Here is a 26,243-nt window from a genome sequence, read left to right as displayed (position 1 = left end):
AATGCACATGTGTGAGATTTGCTCTCACAGTGATCGATGGGACAGGATCAAACAGATTATGGGAACCTCTGTGCAAATCATTTGCATGCAAACTTGTTTGAGCATAGACCGCTGTTTTGGAATCGACCAAAAAAATTTGGACCACAGCAATCAACACATTCTTACCAACCATGTGTAGTGCATCTAGCTCCTAGAGTTCTTCAGCTTGGAGAAGAGACAGCTGAAAAAGATCTAATAGAAGTTTGTAAGGTACTGATGGAAGGAAGTTTCCTTTTCAAAAATAAACTAATAGTTCTGTGGATACAAAGTATAGCTAGAAATCTGTAACAATTTATGTCAAAACTAGTTCTTGCCTTCATTGTGTGTTGTTGTTGGGTGTTTGTTTGTTTTTACTGAACTTTGAGATCTTTACTCATACATTATCTTTTGTCTTCTCTTTTTAGGTTTGGTTTATCTCAATCAATGCCCTGAATGAAGCTTTTTTAGAATTTCCATCTCTGGAGCATAAACTTTGGTTGTCAGTTGGAATCCGTATTGCTGCTAATACTTTGAAAAAAAACATAGCTTACCAGGTACATCTTATGCCAAGGAAGATAGCATTAGAATATAAAAATTCTTAAACTAAATAAGAACAAAGATCAATCTTTATTCAAACTATTGCTCATACATTCAAAATGATTCCATAAGTAATAAAATGATATTATTATACACAGCAAATTTTTCTACTAGAAAAACTCTAATTAGATTGCATCTATAGATTCTGAAGCATACATTCAACTTCCTAGTTGATGATGGTCCATCTAGTGCTGGGGTAGTACCAGTAATTCATCACCAGGAGGGAGTGGTAATATGGAGAATTGTATAAAATACTGTTTCACACTTAAGATGGTGCTGTCTGGCATGAACAGTGCAGATAGCAGGGTATGGCAGAGATTTTTCCAGGGGCTAGATATGAAGTTTGTGTATACAGTGTGTGCATATATATTTATCCCAGGACAAGCAGGCAGCATATTCTCACTGATGGGTGACGTCACCGATGGAGCCCCAGTACGGATACTTCATGAACTTGAAAAAGTTCTTGACGCCCGCACCGCACATGTGCAAGTGCCTTCCCACCCTACGAGGCGCGTGGTCCCTCAGTTTCTTAGTTTCTGCGGAGCTAAGAAGTCGCGTTTCAATGGCTGTTGAAAAATTTTTCATTTGCTGCCTTCCCGCTCTCACAGTTTACTGACTTTGTGTCAGTTTCTGCTTTTATTTCTTTCTTAAGTTCACCTACATTTAAAAAAAAAAAAATTAAATTTTTTTTTGCAGCCCTGTTGCCCTACCTCGCACCCGCCGAGACTGCCTGCCCTGCTCCTGAAGAGGGCCCGCCGACATCGCCTCCTCCTGCCTCTCCCGAACAACATCTTACTGCTGGGCTGGGCGTGTGAGCTTGCTCCGCCCCCCCAAACTGCCAGGAGATCTTAAAAACTTCCCTCAACGGCGCGTGGAGCCATTTTTTGCAGCCCTGCTGCCCTATCTCGCACCCGCTGAGACTGCCTGCCCTGCTCCTGAAGAGGGCCCGCCGACATCGCCTCCTCCTGCCTCTCCCGAACAACATCTTACTGCTGGGCTGGGCGTGTGAGCTTGCTCCGCCCCCCAAAACTGCCAGGAGATCTTAAAAACTTCCCTCAACGGCGCGTGGAGCCATTTTTTGCAGCCCTGCTGCCCTACCTCGCACCCGCTGAGACTGCCTGCCCTGCTCCTGAAGAGGGCCCGCCGACATCGCCTCCTCCTGCCTCTCCCGAACATCATCTTACTGCTGGGCTGGGCGTGTGAGCTTGCTCCGCCCCCCAAAACTGCCGGGAGATCTTAAAAACTTCCCTCAACGGCGCGTGGAGCCATTTTTTGCAGCCCTGCTGCCCTACCTCGCACCCGCCGAGACTGCCTGCCCTGCTCCTGAAGAGGGCCCGCCGACATCGCCTCCTCCTGCCTCTCTCGAACAACATCTTACTGCTGGGCTGGGCGTGTGAGCTTGCTCCGCCCCCCAAAACTGCCGGGAGATCTTAAAAACTTCCCTCAATGGCGCGTGGAGCCATTTTTTGCAGCCCTGCTGCCCTACCTCGCACCCGCCGAGACTGCCTGCCCTGCTCCTGAAGAGGGCCCGCCGACATCGCCTCCTCCTGCCTCTCCCGAACAACATCTTACTGCTGGGCTGGGCGTGTGAGCTTGCTCCGCCCCCCAAAACTGCCGGGAGATCTTAAAAACTTCCCTCAACGGCGCGTCGCCGTTCGGCGCGCCGGCGAAGGCGCACGGCAAAGGCGCGTACCTTGCCCTTAGCACGCGCCTTTGCGAAGCGGCCAAGCGGAGCCCAAAGCTACCTCTCCATCCTACACCACCCTCATCCAGCTCTCCAGAACTGACTCCTCAAAACCTGACCAGACAACCTCGTACCGACGATTGCTTCAAATTTCCAACCTGACCGGGATATTCCAGACCGGCCTAGCAGCTGAGTATTTGCATGACTACCTCCTCTCACCAATCTGCATGCTTTGACAATCACTCTCCCCCCTGCATGACTTCAACTTCCCAACTGCATGCCCCAATCGCATGCCCTAACCATCGTAAACAACTCTTCACTGTCTTACCTGACCAGAGACAACCCACTCTCACTCCAGCACTGACTCCTCCCAAACCAACTGAAGTCTCAGAAATCTTGACTACTCCATCACTGGACCATCCCTCCACCAGCTAGACCCATCAACCTCCGATGCTCTCCTACCAGCTAGTGCAGAATCAATCTCCCCCAACTCCTTACATCTACCTCAACTCACCCCAGCTCCACTAATCCTCCCCTCCAACCCCAACCCAACCCTTCATCTCCCTCCATCCAAATTCTGCAAGGCCCAACATGCCTAAGTTCACAGGAAAACTGCTAACTCTCCTCCTTCTCTATCTACTCAGCATGAGAAATTGGATCACCAGAACCTTAGCATTCGAACCCATCCCCACCTACCTCACCTGGAACAGAACCATCAAACCAGATAAACCACTTCTCCCCTCCAATACCCTCCACGACTACAAGGAATCAGGCCCATTTCCGATCACCGTAATCAACTCCACCCGACACTCTTCTAGACCTAGACCAACACAAAAAAGAAACAGGCTCCTAAAAAATCTACCAAGTACACAGTCCATCACTCCCCCGGAACACCTAACAATTTCGGGTGCCTATCTGAACATCCGCTCGGCTAGAAACAAAGCCCAACTGATCAAGGATTGGCTAGAAGAAACCCACCTCGACATCCTACTCCTCACCGAAACATGGCTAATCTCCGACCAGGACACCATCATCAGAGACCTACTCCCTCTAAACTACAAAATCATTCCATTATCAAGAAACTTTAGAAGAGGAGGCGGCCTAGCAATAATCCTCCGCGACCACTTCCAGTTCCAAATCCTCGATTCTAAATTGACCAACGCCCTGGAAATCCTCTCCTGCAAAATCTCCAAAGCTGACTGTAAAGACAACCTAACTGTTACTCTATTCTACACCCCCCCCAGCAAATGGAACCAAGTTAAAGAAGATTTCTATGAATACCTCCTCACAAATTCCGTCTCGGGCACTCACAATCTTCTCGCAGGCGACGTCAATCTACACCTTGAACAGGAAGAGAATTCCAACGTGGCCGACCTCCTCTCCTTCCTAACATCCCTAGGTTTCTCTAAACCACCCCCTACAAAAACCCATGACAAAGGCCATCACCTAGATCTGATCTCTTTCCTCCCCAATACCCCTTCAACCCCCAGCATTTCCCTCAAAGAAATAAACTGGTCCACCACCCCCTGGTCTGACCACCTCCGTTGCAATTTCAAATTACACTGGCTTAAAAAACAAACCAAAAAACAACCAAGAACCATCCACAAAGAAAAAACAAAATGGTCTAGAGGCCTACTTAACCCAGAAGAATTCTGGTCCCACTACAACCCAACATCCATCCCAGACCCTGACCCTAATTTTATCTCAGACTGGAACAATTTCAGCAATAAGACCCTAAACGACATTGCTCCACTGAAACTTTGCAAGACAAAACACCACTCCTCTGCCAAATGGTTTGATGCAGATCTACTTGCCCTCAAACGTGAAGTACGCAAACTGGAAAGAACCTGGTGCAAATCAGGCACAAACACTGACAGACACTCATGGCGAATTAAAGTTACAGAATACAAAAAAATGATCAAAGAAAAGCGCCACAAGCACTACTCCCAATTTATCAACACCCCATCCCTAAACACCAATAAACTCTTCAGACTAGTTAACTCCTTATTTGACACCGCCCCACATAAAAGCTCCCCCACCGATCTACCTCCCTCCCCAACAAACCTAGCGGACTACTTCGCCAACAAAATTCTCAACTTGAAAACAACGCTCTCAACAACTAGCACTTACCCATATATCCATCCACCCTCTCTAGAAAATGATGGCTCACCGGCTGACATGACCTGGTCTCACTTCAAAAACCCAGACTGGAACCTATTCCTCAAGCTATACTCAAAATATTCCAAATCCAACTGTCTACTAGATAACTGCCCTCCATCCATCATGAAAACTGCCCCCCTCCCCTTCAAAGCGGAACTCTTCAATTGGATCACCCTGTGCATGTCAACCGGCCACTTCCCACTGGAACTTGGACACATCCTCGTATCTCCAATAATCAAAAACCCCAAAGAATCCCCCTCTGTAACCTCCAACTACAGACCCATCGCCAATATTCCTCTCTTCCTAAAAATCATGGAAGGACTTGTCAATTACAATCTCACGTCATACCTAGAGAAATTTAACATCCTGCACGACTCCTAGTCTGGATTCCGCACGAATTACAGTACGGAAACCATTCTAGCCTCACTAACCAATCACCTCCTCCAACTATTCTCACTGGGAAACAGCGCACTGTTACTCCAGCTTGATCTCAGCAGTGCCTTCGACCTAGTAGACCATGACATTCTGATTAGTTGCCTCGACTCCATTGGCATTTCCGGACAAGTACTAACCTGGCTCACAGGCTTCCTAAAAAACCGAATCTACCAAGTCCATAAGGACGGAACCTTCTCCCATACATGGAGCAACCCCTGCGGAGTCCCCCAAGGCTCCCCCCTATCTCCGTCACTATTCAATATCTACATGGCATCACTGGGACACATGTTATCGAACCGTAACCTGAAATCCTATATTTACGCAGATGACATTACAATCATCATACCCATCACCTCACTGTCACATGAGACAGAACAATACATCTCAACTGTCCTCACCATGGTAGAAAACTGGACCACACGCTTCAAACTGAAACTTAACCCAGAAAAAACTAAGTTCTTCCTTGCAAGTCCCAACCACAAACTATCGTCCACCACCCTGCAACTTAATGGCTTAACGTATCCAATCAACTCCACGATAAAAATCCTCGGAGACATCTTGGACCGATGCCTCACTTTAGAAGATCACACTAATACCCAGGTCAAAAAATGCTTTTCCACCCTTTGGAAACTCCGTTCCATCAAACATTACTTTGATTTCCCCACCTTCAGTTTGCTGGTCCAATCCCTAATCCTAAACTCCCTGGATTACTGCAACATCATATATCTGGGCTCTTACAAGAAAACCATTAAACGACTACGACTCATCCAGAACACCGCCGTCCGCCTCATCTACGGGCTCAAAAAGTCAGACCATATCAGCCCTTTCTATAGAAAACTTCACTGGCTACCGTTCGAAGCAAGGATCATCTTCAAATTCGTCTGCCTCTGCTTCAAAACCCTAACTGGCTCAGCCCCGATATATCTGTCACGCCACTTCGCCTTCCCAGGCTCTAACCGTACACGCAATGCCCACCTGTTTGCCTACCCCTCCCCAAAAGGATGCATCTACAAAAGATTCTTCGACAAGACTCTCTCTTTCCAAACTGGCAAATGGAATGACTGCTTGTCCACTCTCATCTCTCTTGCCCCAACTTATCAATCCTTCAGGAAATCTCTCAAAACATACCTCTTTGATAAATTCCTCTAACCCCCGCCCCCCTACCCAAACTAATAATCCCAACCTCGCCTCCCTCCCTACCCTTCCCCTCCCCGGTTGCACCCCCCATGCAACAATTATTGGATCATTTTGTAATTGTTCACTGGTTTATACCATACAATTGTTAATTACTCTCTGCACCTGCATTGCATAATTTGATCTGAACTGTTTTCTGATATACTGTAACTTCGCTGTAAATGTACAGTCTCATAACCTGTAAACCGCTCTGAACTGTTTTGTGGTATTGCGGTATACAAAAATAAAGTTATTATTATTATTATTATTTATTTTTTCTTTACCGTTGTCGGTTTGGCCTTGTGGGGCCTTATGGATCTCTATTTTATTTTCTCCCCTCTGCATGGCTCTTGTGCCGGGCTGGTTTTTCTTTCCCAATCTTCCTCCACGCGGTTGTTTTGTGGTGGAACTTGTCTTCACCGACATCCTTCTGTTATTTTAGCAATGTCGGGCCCTCAGCCTTGCCGGTTTTTTCTTCCCTTGCTTTTTTCCTCCTCAGCGCATTTTCATGTGTATTCTACAGAATCAGTTTCCCGTCGACACCACCAGGAATCTGGCACCAGTTGACGCCGGTGATCCGGTACCCAGCGTACTTCCTGCACCGATTCTCCAGTCCGCACCGTCGGTGATCATCTTTTGGTAAGTTTTTCTCCTTTGGGCTTCAGGTCATTGTAGCAGTGAGTCTAATCCTGCTGACCTCAATCGAATCCACGGAGCCTCCATCGAAACTTCCTCCCTCAGCCAGGCGTGTGAGCCAGCTCCGCCCCTCCCAATTGGCAGGAACACTCAAATTGAACCGAGGGAACAGCTCCCCCACAACTGAACCTGCAGTCGGCAGCGTTCAGCAACATCTACAGAGCCTCGCTTCGGGCCCCCCCCCACCTGCAATCGGCAGCGTTCTGCAATCAGGGCCGGCTCCTCCATGGAGCCTCCATCGAAACTGCCCCCCCCCAGCCGGGCGTGTGAGCCAGCTCCACCCCTCCCGGTCGGCGGGAACACTGAAATTGAACTGAGGGAACGGCGTGCAGCCATTCGGCGCATGCGCCTTAGCACGCGCCTTTGCGAAATGACTGTGCGAAACGACTGAAACCCAGACCACACGATAAGTACTCCTTACTAACACTAAAAGGATAGCCAGATGCTGTCTGTATAGTCTACAAGTATAGCCTGCATGCTTAGCCTGTTTCTGCATGTATAGCCCGCAACTATAACCTGCATATATAGTCCGCATGTTCAGCCTGTTACTGCATATACAGATTTAGCCTGTTCACTTCATGTTACCACATGTATAGCCTGTTTCCGCATGTATAGCCCGCAACCATAACCCGCATGTATAGCCCGCAAGTCCAACCTGTTACTGCATATACAGACTACAAGCATAGCCAGTTGCTGCCCCCGTATAACCTGCAAATATAACCTGTAAGTATAGCCTGTTACTGCCAACAACTACTACTCACATAAATTCTGCTACTACCTGTCCTCCTTTTTCTATTCCACGCCGTCTACGACGCCTTTGAGTTGACGTCTCGGGTCTCCGCATTTGCGGTAGCTATGCGCTGCCTAGCGTGGCTGCGCATTGTAGACATGGACCCAAATCTGCAGGAGCGCCTGGCAAATCTGCCCTGTGTGGACTCGGAGCTTTGCGACGAGTCTCTGGAGGCGGCTACTAAACGCCTCTCCGAACATGAGCGCTCCTTCGCCTCCCTTGTGCGCCCTAAGGCGAAACCGTCGACTCCAAAGCCGTACCGCCCTCCACCGCGGCGGTATCCGCAGAAGTCCACGCCGGTGTTCTCCCGGCCTCCACCAAGGCGACTTCCTCAGCAGGCCAGAGCTCACCAGCAGAAGCCTCAGACGCAAGGGGCGTCTAAGCCTGCGCCGTCTTTTTGACGCTCTGAGCGGATGGGGGCGGGCCCCCTCCGCACTTTCGTCGACCCCGCTGCCAGCCGGGGGTCGGTTGTGGGCTTTCTACCCCGCCTGGACTCTCATCACCACCGATGCCTGGGTTCTCCGAGTCATCTCGGAGGGTTACTCCCTCAACTTCAGGGATATTCCGCCGGACAGTCCGCCCGGCGCGTGTCCTTCCAACCGGACGCTTCTTCCCCTTCTTCTCTCGGAAGCCAGGGCCTTGCTGAGTCTTCGGGCTGTGGAACCGGTACCCCCCGACCAGCGGGATTGAACGAGGATATGGGACACATACTGATTACACCTATCCCCAAAGATCAGAAAATCTCAACAGCACTGACATCCAACTACAGACCCATAGCAAGAGTCCCTCTATTCACAAAACTACAGGAAGGATTGGTCAACCTACAACTAGTAAACTACCTAGACAAATTTAACAATCTCAGCAACACCAATCAGATTTCAGGAAAGGATACAGCACAGAAACAGTCATAGCTTCCATACTAAACCACCTCTATGATCTTTTCAGCAAAGGCAAAAGTGCTCTGATTCTGCAACTAGACCTGAGCAGTGCGTTCGACCTAGTAGACCACGAAATCATGCTACTTTGCCTAGATGCAATGGGGCTCTCGGGAAAGGTAAAGAAATGGTTCCAAGAATTCCTAACAAACAGATACTATCGAGTAGCCAGCAATGGAAATTACTCCAACCCATGGATAAACACATTGGGGGTGCCCCAAGGCTCCCCACTATTACCCACACTGTTCAACATCTACATTGCATCCTTAGGTAATCTACTACAAAAATTAAATTTAAAGCATTACATATATGCAGACGGTATATCCATCCTAATCCCCTTAAATGACATCACAAATGAAATTATAGACAACCTCTCACACACAATGATAGAAATCGAAAAATGGACTATCAACTTCAAACTGAAACTAAACACAGAAAAGACAAAAGTCATTTTGGAAAGCCCCAGTGACAAAATAACCAGAACATCGTTAAAAGTAAACAACCACGAATACCCAATCTCCAAAACCATAAAAATACTGGGTGTCATAATAGATACACACTTAACCATGGCTGACCACACAAACTTACTGGTGAAGAAATGCTTTTACACGCTGTGGAAACTAAGGACTATTAAAAAATACTTTGAAACAACATCCTTTAGATTACTGGTGCAGTCGCTGATCCTATCTATCCTGGACTACTGCAACATCGTCTACCTGGGAATCCCCCCCAAAAAGTACAAAAATTAAGAATAGTGCAAAACATTGCAGTTCGCTTGATCTTCGGACTGAGGAAAAAAGACCATATTAGCCCCTACTACAAAAAATTGCACTGGTTGCCAATGGAGGCACAAATACTGTTCAAGTTTGCATGTATCTGTTTCAAACAGGTCTGGGGACTAGCACCTTCCTTCCTGCTACCACACTTCATGCTACACAACCCCACATGAACAGCCAGAAACTGAAACATCTTTACATACCCAAAGATCACAGGGTGCAAATACAAATCCTTTCTGGACAGAACCTTCATGTTCCAAGCAAGCAGACAGCAATCCTAGCTGGAAAACTACATAAATAGAGCCAGGCAAACTTATGGCGCATTCCGAAAATCAATTAATAATAATTTATTTCTTATATACTGCTATACCGTGAAGTTTGAAGCGGTTTACAGTAAAGATACATTTTGTCAGTACATGGGATGCAAGTGGTTTACAATAAAGATACATTTTGTCAGTACATGGGATACAAGTGGGTTACAGTAAAAATACATTTTGTCAGTACATGGGATGCAAGTGGATTACAATACAAGTGGTCAGTGCATGAGATACAGGTGGGTTACAATAAAGATACATTATGTCAGTACATGAGACTCAAGGTGGAAAGTATAAGTTAGTTTTGGATCATGGATTGGAGGGTGAGGTGTGGAAGAGGGTCGTGGCGAGGAAGAGTTGGGTATGGGAATTTAGAATTTGTTAAACAATCGAGTTTTCAGGGATTTTCTAAAGTCTGCGTATGTAGTGGCCTCAAGTATGGGTTTTCCAAGCCATGTGTTCAGCCTAGCTGCCTGGAATGATAACATTCTATCTAGAAACTTTTTGTATTGATAAGATTTCAAGGAGGGGTAATTAAATAGGAAAACCATTCAATTTGATGGCCTTCACTCACTATGATATTTCCCCTTTGCAAACCTGATGTAATTTCTCATGTAACTCCTATTTCTTATGTAACATTTCTCTTCTTGCATTCTGTAATTCGCTGATTGTCCAGCCTTCTTTCAATGTGAACCGCCTAGAAGTCATATATATATATCCCGTGCATTGTGCAAGGGAAAACAGGCTTCAGAGAACTGTCCTACACTCTTTGGCAGGTATTGGGAGATAGCAGGGATTATCAAAATGATTTGATTAAGGAATGAGATCTGAAGCAGTAGTTCCCAGCCCATTAATACCAAAAGTTTGGTTTGTGCAGGATGGTTCCCTGAAGTCCCTTTTCCCTTGCACAATACATGGGAGAGACATATAATTGTGATCAATATATGTGACCAGCATCCATTTCATTGGTTAAAAGAAAATATGAATCACCAACACTGGGTATTGACACCCCCTCCCCGCCAAATCTTGACACTGTAACACCTCAGCTCTAATCACTATACTACAAAATCAGCTAACACAAAGGAAAGGAATGAAGGACTGTACAATCACAGATACACTCGTGGTATCCCTGCCTTTTCAAAATTATAACTCATCACACACCCCTAAATCAGACTTTTTTTTGCCATACATACTGGTTGGAGTGCAAGACACACATGAAGGATTGCCACCAGGAGATCTGTATATATTTACAGCACAAGCCCTCACCTAAACCCACACACAATCTCTCTCTCTCCCCCCCACCCCACAGACCCCTCTTATTGTTTGATCTAAACAACTATGTGGCTAGGCCACACCCCTCAATTCTTAATTCTATCTCAGAGGAGATCAAAGAAAAGAAATCTAATACAAAAGTGTAGTTAATATTCAAGGCCTGGAAGAGCATTTTGACCTCTTACTAAATTGATAAGAGGATAGCCAAAAGACTCCCCTCTTTACAACTGACTGGCCATTTTATTGGGATAATGACATCATCAATTAATTCATTACTAAACATGCGTAGTTGGTACATCTTCTAATTACAATCCATTAACAAATTGCATACATCAGCAATATTCTATTGGTTCTATTCAAGTCACGTGGTTTCCAGTAAATCATACTTCATTAGTACTTTTCCTTAGCAACAAATAATGACTTAACGCAACAAATGCTATTGATTTCACCTCTGTCAGCAATAGAAAGAAGTGAACAACATGTTCATTCAGGACATGCTGACCTTGTTGACATGCTCTATTCCAGTATTCTTCAGCCTTTTGACACCCATGGAACAGCAGAAATAAAATAATTATTTTGTGGACTGGCAGTTGAAAAACACTGGGCTAAGTCATATGCCAAACCCCACCCATCTCCACCTAATCTCCGCCCCAGACCATGCCCCCATAGTAGTACTAATTGTAATACCATTTTTTCCATTAATTTTTCATATATACACATATACAATATAATCATATTAACAACACATAATGGTTAACCACAAAATTAAACTACACAAAGCACACTGTATGCTTCTCAATATTCATTCCTACCAGAATATAGATAACCCCATGCAAATACGGGACCAAAAACTAAAAGTACTAATATATACAAATAAACCCTAAGATGCAAGACTCTGCATGCAGTACAACCCCAGAGAAGAAGAAACAAATGCATTCCTTTCTGAACAGACAGCAGATGTAATGCAGTAATCCTCTATCTATACCCTCTTTGGAGCCCGATGCATGTGCCGGCCCTGTGGACTAGCAGGAAATTTCTGTGGACCGGCACCGGTCCACAAACCGGTGGTTGAAGAACACTGCACATGATGTGGGGGATGAGGGTAGATGTAGGGTTACTGCATAGGCACTTACGTTCCTGCATGAGGCATCTGGTTTTCCAGATGAGGGCCCTGTTTTTCAAATTGACACTCCTTTATTGCTATCAGGGATTTAAGATCCCGATATATCCTGAAGCTGCTGCAAGACACAATTTGGTGGGGAATGGGGCCAGGTGTTGGGCTCTGTTGGCTTCACATGCATTATTACTATCAGTACAGTGGTTCATGTGACATGGGGGGGCACCTTCAGAAGATAGGTATCATTTTAGATTTTAGGATCTGGTGGTGCTGCAATGTGAAAATGATGATGTGCTGTAATGGTTCCCATCAAATACAGCTATACAACATATGCAGGTTAATGAGGGCACAGAACACTTACATTCTACTTCCTGAAATATATGGAGGGGTTTTTTTCTCTTCACACATTGTTCATGACTTATTTTGCCCTGTGCCTTCTCAGTGATGTCAAAGAGACAGGGACGGGTCACATATTTTCTCTTTTGCAATGAGGAGATGCTGTGCAACCATCCCAATGTGGTGTTAGACAACTGGGAAGAAGCTATTTGCAGGGGCAGGGTACATGCGGGGCAAATTTAATTAGGGCCCCCCCTCATATCAGAAGATCATTAGTGATACCCTGACTTTGATAATAGAGGGCAAGGGGTGACATTCACCTATAGAGGTTCCTCTGGATGTGTCTCCTGTGACAATTCCAGCATTGCTGCCAGTGCAAAGCAGGAAAAGTAATAGCCCAGCAGGTAAAAAGGCTCACCAGGAGTTGGGTTTGCCCATGTTTCACCAATAGATGAGTCTGCCTATCCGAGTTCAGGCATGCCAGGATCTAGCCACTGGCAAGGTAGACCCTTCAGCCATTTAAAGCAGGCTAGGGACAAACTACACACGACAACCTTCCAGAGTGAAAGCTCAGGTATATTTCCCTTTGAAGAAAACGGTTCATAGTCAGTAACGCGGAAGACAAAGGCGCGCGCCGACAACTGAGCGCAAGACGGAGGCGTGTGTCGAAGAAAAAGACTTTTTTTAGGGGCTACGACGGGAGGTGTGGGGGGGAACCCCCCCACTTTACTTTATACAGATCATGCCACGTTGTGGGGGTGTTGTGGGGGGGTTTGGGGGGTTGTAACTCCCCACATTTTAGTGAAAACGTAACTTTTTCCCTAAAAACAGGGAAAAAGTTAAGTTTTCAGTAAAATGTGGGGGGTTACAACCCCCCAAACCCCCACAACGCCCCCACAATGCGGTGCAATCTGTACCGTTGTAGCCCCTAAAAACAGTCTTTTTCTTCAGCGCGCACCTCCACACTGCGCTCAGTTGTCTGCTCGCGCCTTTGTCCCGGTGCGCTTTTGACCTGACACCGAAGAAAACTAGCAGCAATTTTCAGAATAGCCATAGAGAGCCATAGCCCATTCCAGAACTACCTAGGTTTGAGCGGAGTTTCTCTAGGTATAAAGATGAGCTCCTCACAAAACAGGAGAAGAAAGAGAGGAGACAACAACCAAAACAGTCTCACGAAAAAAGAGGACAGAAGAGCCCAGCTGAAACCTGATGAGGATTGTGAAATGCTAGAGCTGGAGGAAGCTATCCAAAAGCCAGAGCTAGAGCTGTTTTATATATCAGAAGCTAGGGAAATTTCAGAGGAGCTAATCTCTAAAGGTGAGCCCATAGAACAAATAGAAATCTGCTAGCATAGCTCAGTTTATTCCAGTTCTTTAGAAGTATGCTATGTGCTAAAAGGACTTATCTGGGTGTGTGTTTTTTGGGTCGAAGATAGAAGGTAACCTGTGCACTATTGAGAAAATCCTATAGGTGCTGGATGTTCCTTTTTTAATTCTGTTCCTTTCTTAATTCTGGTTTTTTTTTCCAGTAACTATAAGGCTTTGGTGCCCAAATTGGTTAAAAGATGGTTGAACTGTATAAGAGGAAGGGGTTTTTTCCCTTCAGAAGTTTTTGTGTTTCCCTCTTTTTTCTTTGGGTACTGGAACAAAGTTGGACTAAGTTTGTGAATACATACTATGAGCTAATTCTGCTTGGGGGTTGGGTTTTTTCCCCTCTCTGTTGCTATTAGATCCAACTGCAAACTTGTTTTTTTCTTTTTGGGTGTTTGAAAAAAAACTATGGAACAGCTGTGACTCTAACTAAGGCTAAGGTGTAGCAACTATCCTCCTGAGAAAAGCCTGTGAAGCTTGTGTCTGTATATGGGCTTTTAGTTGAGGATGGGCTGGGGAGGGCTTCAATGGCTGGGAGGATGTAGATGGCTGAAGTGAGCTTTGATTGAGACTTCAGCAGTTGGAACCCAAGCACAGTACTGGATAGAGCTTTGGATTCTTGCCCAGAAATAGCTAATAAGAATTTTTTTTTTTTAAATTGAATCCAGTTGGGCAGATTGGATGGACCATTTGGGTCTTTATCTGCCGTCATCTACTATGTTACTATGTTATGTTTTGTGTGGGACCCAGAGTATTGCTGCAGTGTGCTAAACCACTTTTTGTTGAAAGTTTGCATTTGTTTGTTTTTGTACATGTTTTGCTTTTTGTTTTTGAGATCTGAACAATAAAAACATCTTTTCTAAGTACAAACAGTTCTAATAAGTTGTACTCTATTCTGTGTGCTGGGGTTATTCTAGTTGAGTGCAGTGATTTCAACTTTGAGCAAAGTACCTCCTGTAGGGCTATCCCTTATTGGAAGCACGCCTTGGAGAAGTTTGTGCTGCCAAGCGGGGTGGGTCACAACTGCCTTAAGTGGACCCCAGATAGTGACTCCAGGCCCTTGTTGGAGTCACGATGGAGGGGACCTCTGCCCATAGTGCTTAAAGAGATGCCTCCGGTACTGGAGGAAGTGCTCTATGAGGCACTCCATCTCTGTCCTGGTGCAGTTGAGCTCTCTCCTTTCCCCATCATCTCTCTCACACACAGATTCACTCACTCACTCGCTGTCACTCACTCAGACACTCTGGGGGAGCACTCACTCTCACAATCACACCCTTTCTTACTACACCTCTATCACTCACATAGGCGCTCTCACAACCACTCACACTGTCACTCCTTCAATCAGAACTCGTTTTTTTCCCTCCAAAACCACCACTCCTACATAAGAACATAAGAAATGCCTGCACCGGATCAGACCTGGGGTCCATCTAGTCCGGCGATCTGCACACGCGGAGGCTCAGCCAGGCACATCCTGGCGAATACAATGGTCACTCATATCCCTCAATGTCTTCTGCAAGAAGATGTGCGTCCAATTTTCCCTTAAATCCTAGAATGGTGGTTTCCTCCACCAGCTCTTTCGGGAGAGAGTTCCAGGCGTTCACCACTCGCTGTGTGAAGCAGAACTTTCTGACGTTTGTCCTGGCCATGTCCCCTCTCAGCTTCAGGCCATGACCTCTGGTCCGAGACTGGGTTACATTTGCCAATGTGAATAACGCTGTTTCTTGCTCACCATCCTTTCCCCCTGCTGGTGAGTGAGCTTGCTCCATTATGTCGATCCCTTTTAGCAATTTAAAAGTCTCTATCAGATCCCCTCTCAGTCTTCTCTTCTCAAGGGTGAATAGTCCCAGCTTTCTTTGTAGCTCAAGTTCTCCATACCTTTTACTAGCTTCGTCGCTCTCCTCTGCACCCTCTCCAGTAGTGTTATATCCTTCTTCAGGTATGGAGACCAGTGTTGGACACAGTATTCCAGGTGTGGTCTGACCATTGCTCTATAAAGCGGCATTATGACCTCCCTTGATCTACTCGTGATTCCTTTCTTTATCATGCCTAACATCCTGTTAGCTTTCTTTGCCGCCGCTGCACATTGAGCCGATGGCTTCAGGGTTCTATCTATCAGTACTCCCAGGTCTTTTTCTTGTTCGCTCTTCCCCAATGTTATACCTAACAGTTTGTACCCATGCTCCTTGTTTTTACTGCCCAGGTGCATCACTTTGCATTTTTCTACATTAAAACTCATCTGCCAATTTTCTGCCCATCTCTCAAGTTGCTTCAAATCTCTCTGGAGTTCTTCGCTGTCTTTTTGTGACCTGATTGCTCGGCATAGTTTTGTGTCATCTGCAAACTTGATGATAGCACTGGTCGTTTCTTCTTCCAGGTCATTTACGAAGATATTGAATAAGATAGGCCCAAGAACTGAGCCCTGAGGCACACCGCTAGTTACTTTCTTCCAGTCTGAGTACTTCCCATTTATGCCCACTCTCTGTCTTCCGTTTTCTAGCCATTTTCCTATCCATCTTAGTATATCCCCTTCTATTCCATGACTTTATAGTTTTTTGAGAAGTCTCGCATGAGGTACTTTGTCAAATGCTTTCTGGAAGTCCAAGTATATTATGTCAACCGATTCTCCGCTATCGACTTGTTTGTTCACTCCCTCGAAAAACTGAAGTTAGTTTGTCAAGCATGACTTCCCTTTCCTGAAGCCATGCTGACTACCTCTCAGCAGGTCATGGTTATCCAGATGCTGTACAATGTTGTCTTTAATCAAAGCCTCAACCATTTTCCCAGGGACCGATGTGAGACTCACTGGTCTATAGTTTCCTGGTTCTCCCCTTGATCCTTTTTTGAAGATTGGTATTACGTTCACTATCTTCCAGTCTTCTGGTATCCTCACACCCCTATAAACTCCTAACACCCACAAAGATAGTGAGTCCATGTACAGGGCTATATATACAGGCACAGCACGTTTATGATGCTAGTAGTGATATCAGCACATCCAGTAGACATCCAGTATGTTGAATAATGGATGTCCTCTATGTCTAAACTTATATGTACTGTAAAGGGTCATATAATGGATAGATTTAGATGTACAATACAGGCTTGTTTGTTGGACAATATTTTAGACATATAGCTATGCCATAATCGATTGCTGTGTTTCTTAAGGATGTACTATTGATTATGGTCCCACGATGTTGGATGTCCAGCAGTGGACATTCCAATTTGGAAGTTTGATAAATCCCCTCGATGTCTTCAACTCTCCAAAAATTGTCCCGCTTTGGATCTTTCAAGAAAAAGCTCGACTATTCTTTTCCTTTGTGCCTATAGGGTCTTCATGAGTATACCCACTATTTAACCATCTTGGTTCAGTGTTTTTGTTAATTATCATTAACTGTTCATTGCCTATTGTTTCTTTTAATGTTGTATATGTCTGTTGTAATCTGCCTAGGACTTTGGATAATTCAGAATAGAAATATAGAAAATAAATAAACAATTATTTTTATATTAACCCCATAGAACTGTGAGGTATTTGCAGTATACAAATAGAGCATATCTTAGCATTAAATTTTAGCTGCGATATTTAAGACCATTCTTCAAGCTTCGCCAAGTCTTTCTTCATGTTATTCATACCATCCTGGGTGTCTACTCTCTTAGAGATTTTGGTATCATTTGCAAAGAGGCAAATCTTACCCGACAGAGCCCAATAGCAATATTGTTTATAAAAATGTTAAAAAGAACAGGCCCAAGAACAGAACTTTGAGACATACCACTGGTAACATCCCTTTCCTCAAAACGATCTCCATTGATCACTACCCTCTGTCGCCTTCCACTCAACCAGTTTTTGACCCAGCCTGTCACATTGGGACCCATCCCAAGGGCCCTCAGTTTATTTATTAGATGTCTGTGTTGAACACTGTCAAAGGCTTTGCTAAAATCTAAATACACCACATCTAGTGCACTCCCTCTATCCAATTCTATGGTTACCCAGTCAAAGAAATTGATCAGATTTGTCTGATAAGACCTACCTCTAGTGAATCCATGTTGCCTCCAATCTTGTAGTCCTCCAGATTCCAGAAACTTCACCATTCTGTTTTAAAAGTATTTCTATTAATTTGCTTACCACAGAAATCAGACTTACCGGACTATAATTCCCTACTTCTTCCTTACTTCTACTTTGGCCCAAAATAAATCTGGAGTACTTTTAATAAAGATCTTTCATTTAGATCTTGTTTGGTCTGTTGCTTTGTTTTGCCACATGATAGATCTATTGGACCGGCTGTATTTGTGTTTTCTTACCTCTTTTACCTGTGCGTCAGACCCTTCCACTTTACCTGCTTGAGAAATATTTGAAGGCTTTCCAGCTTATAGAGGGGAACTTTTGTTGTGGAAGAAAAAAGTGAAGTTGTGGTAGGTCTGTCTGTTGGATAATTGAAATCAGGGTGAATGAGGCTTTCCCAACCTAAAGTTGTCAAACGTCTTTTATCCCAGGACAAGCAGGCAGCATATTCTCTATATGTGGGTGACGTCATCCACGGAGCCCCGATCAGATACTCTCGCAAGCAAACTTGCTTGAAGATCTTCAAGCTTGCTAGTGTACCGTGCATGCGCCTTCCCGCCCGAGTTAGGGCACGCCCAGCGTGGCTTCAGTTCTTGTTTTTCCGTGGAGCCAAGAAGCCCTGTTTTACAGCTCTGCCATTCTGCCATACTTGCCTTCTCGCACCGCGGTTTTCTTTCTTTTCTTTTCTTTTATTTGTTGTGTTCCCGTTGGTTTTCCTCCGGTGGGCCTTTCTTGGGCTTCGGCCCTGCCGCTAGTCCTCATTTAGCTGCGGCTGTGTTTTTCTTTCTCCCCTAGCCTCTCACTGGTTCACCATGTGTGAGTAGAACGGCCGGGCCTTTTTCCTTCATTGGAATCAAGCTGACGTGGCATCGATCCCCAGTGGTGGCCTCGTCTAATTCCTCTGGTCCCGTCTGCTGTGCCTCGTGGGTTCCATCCTTGGGTAAGTCTCTTCTTTCCTTCCTAGGTGCGTTACCTCAGTAACGCCACCAGCTGAGTCTCAGGCATTCCAGGCATCGAGTGCAGTCGTGCCAGCCTCTACGAGACCTTCGAAATGTGCCTCCTTTCATGGGAATACTCATCCTCGAGGTTGCCCTATATGGTGCACACTGCTGCACCTTCATTACCAGTTTCATTGGTATGGTGCTACCTTTCGAAGCCTTGACTGAATTCGACTGAGTGATGTCGGCTGAGGTTTTGTGCCTCGACGTCGACTGGGGCTTTGTGCGTTGGCTGTGGCTTTGCGCCTCGGTGTCGACTGAGGCTTTGTGCCTCGACGTCGACTGGGGCTTTGTGCCTTGACGTCGACTGAGGCTTTGTGCCTTGACGTCGACTAAGGCTTGGTGCCTCGACGTCGACTGTGGATTTGTGCCTCGCTGTCGACTGGAGCTCTGTGCCTCAACATCGACTGGGGCTCCGTGCCTCGATGTCGCCTGAGGCTGTATGCCTCGACGTCAACTCAGGATGTGTGCCTCGACGTCGGCTGCGGATGTGTGCCTCAACTGAGGCTTTGTGCCTCGATGTCGAGTGCGGCTTTGTGCCTCGATGTCGACTGCGGCTTTGTGCCTCGATGTCGACTGCGGCTTTGTGCCTCGACGTCGACTGAGGCTGTGTGCCTCAATATCGACTGAGGCTGTGTGCCTCAATATCGACTGAGGCTGTGTGCCTCAATGTCGACTAAGGCTGTGTGCCTCGACGTCGACTAAGGCTGTGTGCTTCGACGTCGACTGTGGCTGTGTGCCTCGACGTCGACTGCGGTTTTGTGCCTCGACGTCAACTGAGGCTGTGTGCCTCGCCTTCAAGTGAGGCTTTGTGCCTCGACGTCGATTGAGGCTTTGTGCCTCGCCGTCGACTGAGGATGTGTGCCTCAACTGAGGCTTGGTGCCTCGACGTCTACTGTGGCTTTGTGCCTCGACGTCGACTGGGGCTCTGTGCCTCGACGTCGACATCTCCAGATCCTGTTCAGGGATTCGAAGGTTCTCAACTTTTTCACCAATCCCTGGTGGTTGAGTCTTCCTTGAAGAAGTCCAACCTCTCGAGGCTGTACGCTGCCATCCCGCCAGGGCGGGAGGGCCATCCAATGGATAAGTTTGGTCGCTGTTTTATCAATACTCGATGATGGCGAACCGTGTCCTCAACTATAACTTTATCTCCGCATCCTATCTCCGGTTCTGTGTGGAAGCCCTCCACTCATTCCAGGCAGACACGCCAGATTTTCGTAGTAAGGAGTTTCATCTCCTAGAGGAGACTCTCTCCCAGCTCCGGATCTATATGTTCCAGGCGGCCTATGACGCCTTCGAGTTGTCCTCGAGAGTCCCAGCTTTTGCGATTGCCATGCGTCGTCTCGCTTGGCTCAGGGTGTGGCTATGGATCCGAATCTCCTGGATCGTCTAGTCAATCTCCCTTGTGTGGGTACTGCGCTATTTGATGATTCCATCGAGGCGGCCATTAAGCGCCTCTCAGAACACGAACGGTCCTTCGCCTCTCTGGTGCGCCTTAAGCCGAATACCCTCCGGCCCGGCAGTATAAAATCCCTCTGTGGAGGTACCCACAAGATACCACTCCTGCGTTCTCTTGGCCTCCTTTGCAGCGGCCGCAATAGCTGCAGCAGTGCCAAGCTACGGTCCAGCCGCCGGCTTCGGCGAAACCTGGACTGTCTTTTTGACTATTTCAGTATGAGCCTCCAGGCTCCTCTCCTTCTGGGGACTTCTCCTCTCCCTTCAGGGGGTGTCTCCATCATTTCTACGCACGGTGAGATAGCCTTACCTCTGACAGTTGGGCATTTTCCATCATCCGGGTAGGGTATTCCCTTCACTTTAATCACGTACCCCTAGATCTTCCTCACGGAGAATGTCCTTTGGGCCAGTCTCCACTGCCCCTTCTGTTGCTGGAAGCTCGAGCCCTACTTCGCCTCCGAGCGGTTGATGAGGTTTCTCCGGATCAGTGGCATATGGGATTCTGCTCCCGGTATTTTCTGGTCCCAAGAAGATGGGGGATCTGTGTCTGATCCTGGACCCCGTGCCCTGAACAAGTTTCTAGTCTGGGAACGGTTCAGTATGCTCACCCTTCCAGCGTTGTGCCCCCTCTTGGACGAAGGGGACTGGCTGTGCTCACTGGACCTCAAAGGGGCGTACACGCAAATTCCTATTCACCCGGCCTCACGCCGGTTTCTCAGATTCCGGGTGGGTGATCTCCATCTCCAGTATCGTGTTCTTCCCTTCGGCCTGGCGGCCTCTCCGAGGATTTTCACGAACTGCCTGGTTGTGGTAGCTGCTGCCCTGCATCTCCGCGGCCTGCAGGTGTTTCCCTACCTCGATGACTGGTTGATCACAGCATCCTCTCGCCAGGAGGTTCTGCGAGCGACGAATCAAACCATTTTGCTCCTTCAGAGCCTCGGCTTCGGGGTGAACTTCCCCATGTCTTGCCTCTGTCCATCCCAGTCTCTGGAGTTCATTGAAGCGGTCCTGGACACAGTTCGTCTGCGCTCCTTCTTGTCTCGGCCTCAGTAGGAGGCCCTTGTTCGTTTATGCTGGAAGGTGGCCCCTCTGTCAATGGTCCTCCTCTTTCACATGGCCTCTACGGTTCCCGTGACTCCTTTTGCCAGACTTCACCTCCGCATTCCCCAGTGGACTCTTGCGTCCCAATGGAATCAGTATCAAGACTCTCTCTCTCGTGTTGTCGTGCCTCCTTTGTTGGAGAACTCTCTCTGTTGGTGGCTGCTCTCTTCCAATCATTCCAGAGGTTTTCTGTTTCATGCTCCTCCTCCGCGACAGGTCTTCACGACGGACTTGTCGGCCTATGCTTGGGGGGGGGGGGCTCGTCTGGCCGGTCTTTGCACTCAGGGTCTTTGGTCCAGTGCACACCACCTTTGTCACATCACTCTGCTGGAGCTTTGTGCGATTCTCCTCGCTCTGAAAGCTTTTTGCCACTTGCTTCGCGACCGATTGGTGCTGATCTTCAAGGACAACCAGGTCGCCATGAATTATATCAACTAACAGGGGGGCATGGGTCCCCGTCCCTGTACCAAGGGACGCTGCGGCTCTGGGTTTGGGCCATTCGCCGCAATATGTTCCTTTGCGTGGTCTATATTCCGGGCCAGCACAATTGTCTGGTGGACAGGTTGAGTCGTCTTCTGCAGCCTCACGAGTGGTCCCTCCTTTCCTGGCTTTGTGTAGGGTGTTTGCTCATTGGGGGGCTCCGGATGTCAATCTGTTCGTGTCCCCCCTCAATCACAAGTTGCCCCGCTTCTACTCCAGGGTTTACACCCCTCTTGGGCTTGAAGCGGATGCTTTCTGCTGGATTGGACGTACCTTTTTCTATATGCGTTCTCTCCATTTCCTCTGATTCTGATGACTCTCGTCAGGTTCCAGTCCTCGCGGGCCACCATGATTCTGATAGCTCCTCAGTGACCCCGGCAGCCGTGGTTCTCCCTTCTGTACAACTCAGTTCCAGGGAGCCTCTTCTTCTGCCTGTTTTCCTTCTCTGCTTTCACTGAGTCAGGGTTCACTGCTTCGTCCCAACCTGCAGTCTCTGCCCTTGACAGCCTGGTTCCTCGAGAATTAATGCCCTCGTTCTGGCTCTCCCAGCCTGTGCTGGATGTCCTGGAGGTATCTCGGCAGGAGTCCACTCGACATTGTTACCATCAGACATGGACCCGATTTTCTTCCTGGTGTGCTACTCGGCAGCTTGAGCCATCCTCCGCCTCCCTGTCTGCTGTCTTAGACTATCTATTGCACTTGTCGGACGCTGGACTCAAGTCCTCTTCAATTCGTGTCCACCTTAGTGCTTTTCATTTGCCGCTTGACGGGAAGCCTATCTCTATTCATCCTGTGGTTTCCCGCTTCATGTAAGGCCTTTTCCGCGTTTGTCCATGTCTATCCTCCGGTGGTTTGGGATCATAACGTGGTTCTTGCTCCTTTCATGTAACCCCTGTTCGAGCCGCTAGTGTGGGCTCACTTGCAGTTTCTTCCTTGGAAGGTTGTGTTTCCTAATACTCTCACGTCTGCCCGTCGGGTCATTGAGCTTCAAGTCCTGGTAGCGGACCCACCTTTCACTGTCTTCCAGGATGGGTGGTCCTCCATATACCCATCCTACGTTCTTGTCTAAGGTTGTTTCAGGGTTTCCCATCAACCAATCCATGGTTCTTCCTGTGTTTTTTCCGATGCTCCCTTCTCACCCTGGAGAAGTGGCTCTGCATTCTCTTGATTGTAAGCATGCGCTGGCCTTCTACTTGAAGTGCACCGCTCCCCATTGCTTTGTTCCACAGCTGTTCCTCTCTTTCGATCCTACTCACTTGGGTCACTCTGTTTCTAAGCCGACCATTTCAAACGGGTTGGCCGCTTCTATCTCTCTCTGTTCCACTCAGGCTGGCCTCTCCCTGCCAGGTCGAGTCACAGGCCACGAAGTGCATGCGATAGCGGCATCTGCTTTCCTCTGCTCGACTCCCATTGAGGAAATCTGTAAGGCTGCCACTTGGTCCTCGGTTCATACATTCACCTCTCACTACTGTCTGGATGCTCTCTTCAGGCATGATGGCCACTTTGGCCGGTCGGTTTTGCAAATCCTGTTCTCCTTAATTGCCAACTCTCCCTCCATCCCCTTATAGTTAGCTTGGAGGTCACCCACATGTAGAGAATATGCTGCCTGCTTGTCCTGGGATAAAGCACAGTTATTTACCGTAACAGGTGTTATCCAGGGACAGCAGGCAGATATTCTTGTAACCCACCCACCTCCCCAGGTTGGCTTCTTTGCTAGATATCTGAACTGAGGCCACGCTGAGGAGAAGCGCGCCCTAACTCAGGCGGGAAGGCACACACGCATGCGCGGTACACTCGCAAGCTTGAAGATCTTCAAGCAAGTTTGCTTGCGAGAGTATCTGATTGGGGCTCCGTGGATGACGTCACCCACATGTAGAGAATATCTGCCTGCTTTTCCTGGATAACACCTGTTACGGTAAGTAACTGTGCTTTATGGCACCTTTGAGATTGGATATGAGAGACTAATACTTCAATTGATCGGCTCTATAAACATGCCTGTAGGTCGATTTATGGGTATAACAAATTAGTGCTACATAATCAAGTCATGTGCATATCTAGTTTCTAGGGCAACCCACAAATACTTTATCCAGAGTTCGGATTTTTGCCTACTTATACGACTACAAAGACCAGAGCTATATGAATTTTTATTATAGAAATAGAAAAATATAATTCATAAGCCAGCAGTAAATAATAACTAAATATTGTTCACAAAATATCTGAACACATATATATATATATATATATATATATCACTAGTTTTATAGCCCGTTACATTAACGGGTGCTAGAATATATATGTGTATGTCTGTTTTATTTTTTTTTTATCTCTCCTTAGTCGCTTTCTGTATTTCTGTCTGTCTTTTTTTTTTTTCTTCCTTGGCTGTCCACTACCCTTGCCTGCTCCCCCTGTCCATTCTCCCTTCCTTTTACCTCCCCTGTGTCCTCCACCACCCCATCACTGCTCACCTTGTCCAGCAGAAGCCCTTCTCCCTTTGTTTTACCTCCCCCTGTCCATCATCACCTCCTTCCTTCTCCCCCTGTCCAGCAGTAGGCCTGTCTTTATTTTTCTGCCCCCCCTCCCTGTTCATCAGCACCTCTTCCCCTGCCCATCAACCCCTTTTCTGTCCTCCATTTCCTTGTGTTGCAGCATTTGGGTGGGCCTGAGCCTAAAGTGATTGGGCATGAGACCCCATCCCCTGCCCAGCATCTCTGCTTCCTCTCCTCTCCCCCCCAGGTGACCAGGAATCTTTCAACTCTCTGCCTTCTCGCTCATCCATACCTTTGAAAGTCTCCATTTTTTAAATTTTGATTTGATTTGAGACATCCGACTGGGGCCGCCGTGGCCGACATCCGACATCTGCCTCGGGGGGGAGGAGGAAGAGAGAGAACGGAGAGGTGGCGACGGCAAAGTTACTGTAAGGGAGACGCTGCGTCTTTCAACAGGGAGCAGGACAGAGCGTAAGCCGCGCATGCGCACTTCCTATGTGTCACTACAGCTCACGGAAAACCAGCGCACACATAGGAAGTGTTTTATTATATTAGATTACATAATTATTACACAATAATCCCTAAGTAAATGAGTAAATATAACTAATTCTTACACACTAGGTAATTCCTTATAATAATAAATTCCTGATTATAGCAGCAATCTAAAAATAGCTTATCACCATGGGACCTTAACTCTCATTATCCCAAAACAATAGAATTTTATCTAGCCCAGCTGATAAAATATAAAATTCCTTATTCTCACCACTTTAAGGTTATACCTTCTCAGAACAGGGAGATGGAATTCGTCCGTTATCCCAGGACAAGCAGGCAGCATATTCTCTACATATGGGTGACGTCATCTACGGAGCCCCGATCAGACACTCTCGCAAGCAAACTTGCTTGAAGATCTTCAAGCTTGCGAGTGTACCGCGCATGCGCGTGTGCCTTCCCGCACGAATCAGGGCGCATATCTCATCAGTGTGGCCTCAGTTCTTCATTTTCAGTGGAGCCAGAAGCCCTGTTCCTCTGCTCTGCGTGATCGGAGTGCCTCTTGCAACGCGGCTTGCTTCGATTTTTTGTTTTTGGGTGAGTCGTGTGCGGCGCGTTTAAAAAAAAAACCAACAAGGGATCAGGCAATACTGGACCTATTACTTACCAGTGGAGAAAGTGTCACAGAGGTCTCGGTGGGCGACACATTGGCCTCCAGTGACCACAACATGGTTCAATCTTAGGAAAGATTTCACTAAATCTACCACACTGACTAAGGTCCTCAAATTCAAGGACACAAACTTCCAAGGCATGGGTTCCTTTGTTCACCAGGCGCTGCAAAGCCAAGCAGAAACCGATAGCGTAGAAGAAATGTGGTTGACTTTGAAAACCACTATACAGGAAGCGACAAACCGCTATGTTAAATTAGTAAGTAAACGGCGAAGGAACAATAAGCCGCATTGGTTCACTGCGAAGATCTCAGACTTCATCAAGGAGAAGAAAAAAGCATTCATCTCTTACAAACAATCAGGGAAACAGGACTCTAGAGCAGACTACCTGACAAAGTCAAAAGCCGTCAAAACAGCAGTCATGGAGGCTAAATTCCACATGGAGGAGTCTCTGGCAAAGAACATCCAGAAGGGAAATAAATCCTTCTTCAGGTATATCAGTGACAGAAGTAAAAACTAAGGCGGGATAGTACGTCTTAGGAAACCAGACAGAGACTATGTGGAAAAGGACTCGGAAAAAGCCCAACTGTTAAATGAATACTTCTGCTCAGTCTTCACCCGAGAAGCGCTGGGTCTCGGCCCTCAGCTACAGACAAGGGTTGACTCAGTTGACCCGTTTAGTAACTTTGAGTTTACGCCCAGCAATGTCTACGGTGAGCTGTCAAAGCGCAAGGTTAACAAGGCAATGGGGCCTGACAACCTACACCCCAGGGTGCTCAGGGAGTTGAGTGATGTCTTGGCGGAGCCACTGTCCGCGCTCTTCAACCTCTCCCTTAGTACAG

At 47.0% G+C, this 26,243-nt stretch overlaps 1 protein-coding gene across 12 annotated transcripts in view; it reads left to right on the top strand.

Moving 5' to 3' along the window:
- Nucleotides 1–26,243, top strand: part of LOC117350768 (sodium/hydrogen exchanger 10-like) — a 753,575-nt gene that overhangs the window by 631,752 nt on the left and 95,580 nt on the right. For all 12 annotated transcript variants that reach the window (XM_033925346.1, XM_033925349.1, XM_033925353.1 and 9 more), the window contains one exon: nucleotides 444–572. In XM_033925346.1, the coding sequence (XP_033781237.1) occupies nucleotides 444–572 (129 nt within the window). The remainder of the gene's footprint in view (nucleotides 1–443; nucleotides 573–26,243) is intronic.

Source organism: Geotrypetes seraphini, chromosome 16 (genome assembly GCF_902459505.1).
Source record: "Geotrypetes seraphini chromosome 16, aGeoSer1.1, whole genome shotgun sequence".
In the NCBI taxonomy this organism is placed as follows: Eukaryota; Metazoa; Chordata; class Amphibia; order Gymnophiona; family Dermophiidae; genus Geotrypetes; species Geotrypetes seraphini.
Note: the sequence above shows the minus strand (reverse complement) of the source record. Positions and strands in the feature narration are given on the sequence as shown.